Raw genomic sequence first — 981 nt, 5'->3', positions numbered from 1 at the left:
AGAGCTTCGTATATTTGCTTGCAAATTGTGACTAGCTCCCTCTTCCTCTTTTCATTTTTTTTTTATCCATTGTCAAAGTGATGCCCCTTTAGAACTCTTCATCTTGAAGTGGGTGGGAATAATTTCGTGAAGTCTATCTCCATATATCAAATAGTTCTTCTTCTAAGATATAGTTCAAGGGTGTGTCATTGGTAGATAACTTCATTGATGAATTTATTCTTTCCTCTAATTCCAGTGATTCAAAAACTCTTTACAGTTTTCTCCAATTCTGCTTGTTGTGTAGTGCAATTATCCAGCTGCTGTCTTCTTCTTGCTGCTGTTTCCAACTATCAATTGCTGGATTCTCTGTTAATTTATAAATTGCTGAGCATTCCTCTACTACTGCTGGATATTTCATGTTGTCATTCATATGAAATTCTATTTGTTGATCATTCATACTCAACATTATGGTTCCCTTGTGGACATCTACCAATGTTCTTCCAGTTTTCAAAAATGGTCTCTCCAAGATAATTGGCACATCATGATCCGCTTCATAATCCAAAATGATAAAATCAGCTGGAAATATGAACTTGTCCACTTGAATTAGGATATCTTCGATTTTTCCTTCTGGATGAGTGAAAGATCGATCTGCTAGTTGAAGAGCGACTGTAGTTGGTCTAGCTTCACCAATACCTAACTTTTTGTAAATAGACAGCGGCATTAGATTAATGCTTGATCCCAAATCACATAATGCTCGACCTAGCTTCTTCCCTCCTATTGATATTGGAATTGTGAATGAACCGGGGTCTTTCTCTTTTAGTGGGATCTTGTTTTTCAATATTGCACTACACTCTTCATTCAATGGTACCACCTTGAATTCTTCAAACTTTCTTCTACTGGTGAGCACATCTTCAAGAATTTCACATAATTTGGCATTTGCTTCAAAGCTTCAACTAATGGTATATTTATGTGAATTTTCTTAAATATGTCCATGAACTTCTC

At 35.8% G+C, this 981-nt stretch overlaps 1 protein-coding gene across 1 annotated transcript; it reads right to left on the bottom strand.

Moving 5' to 3' along the window:
• Window positions 1-250: 250 nt before the first annotated feature.
• On the bottom strand, window positions 251-700 carry LOC111808690 (uncharacterized). The gene has a single exon (XM_023694832.2). The coding sequence runs from the start codon at window positions 698-700 to the stop codon at window positions 251-253; it is 450 nt and encodes a 149-aa protein (XP_023550600.2).
• Window positions 701-981: the final 281 nt, after the last annotated feature.

This window comes from Cucurbita pepo, chromosome 13, assembly GCF_057944985.1.
Source record: "Cucurbita pepo subsp. pepo isolate OVF chromosome 13, ASM5794498v1, whole genome shotgun sequence".
NCBI classification, from domain to species: domain Eukaryota; kingdom Viridiplantae; phylum Streptophyta; class Magnoliopsida; order Cucurbitales; family Cucurbitaceae; genus Cucurbita; species Cucurbita pepo.
Note: the sequence above shows the minus strand (reverse complement) of the source record. Positions and strands in the feature narration are given on the sequence as shown.

Excerpts from the sequence above, each read along its gene's own strand:
- LOC111808690 (XM_023694832.2), bottom strand. The coding sequence starts at position 700 with ATGCCGCTGTCTATTTACAAAAAGTTAGGTATTGGTGAAGCTAGACCA.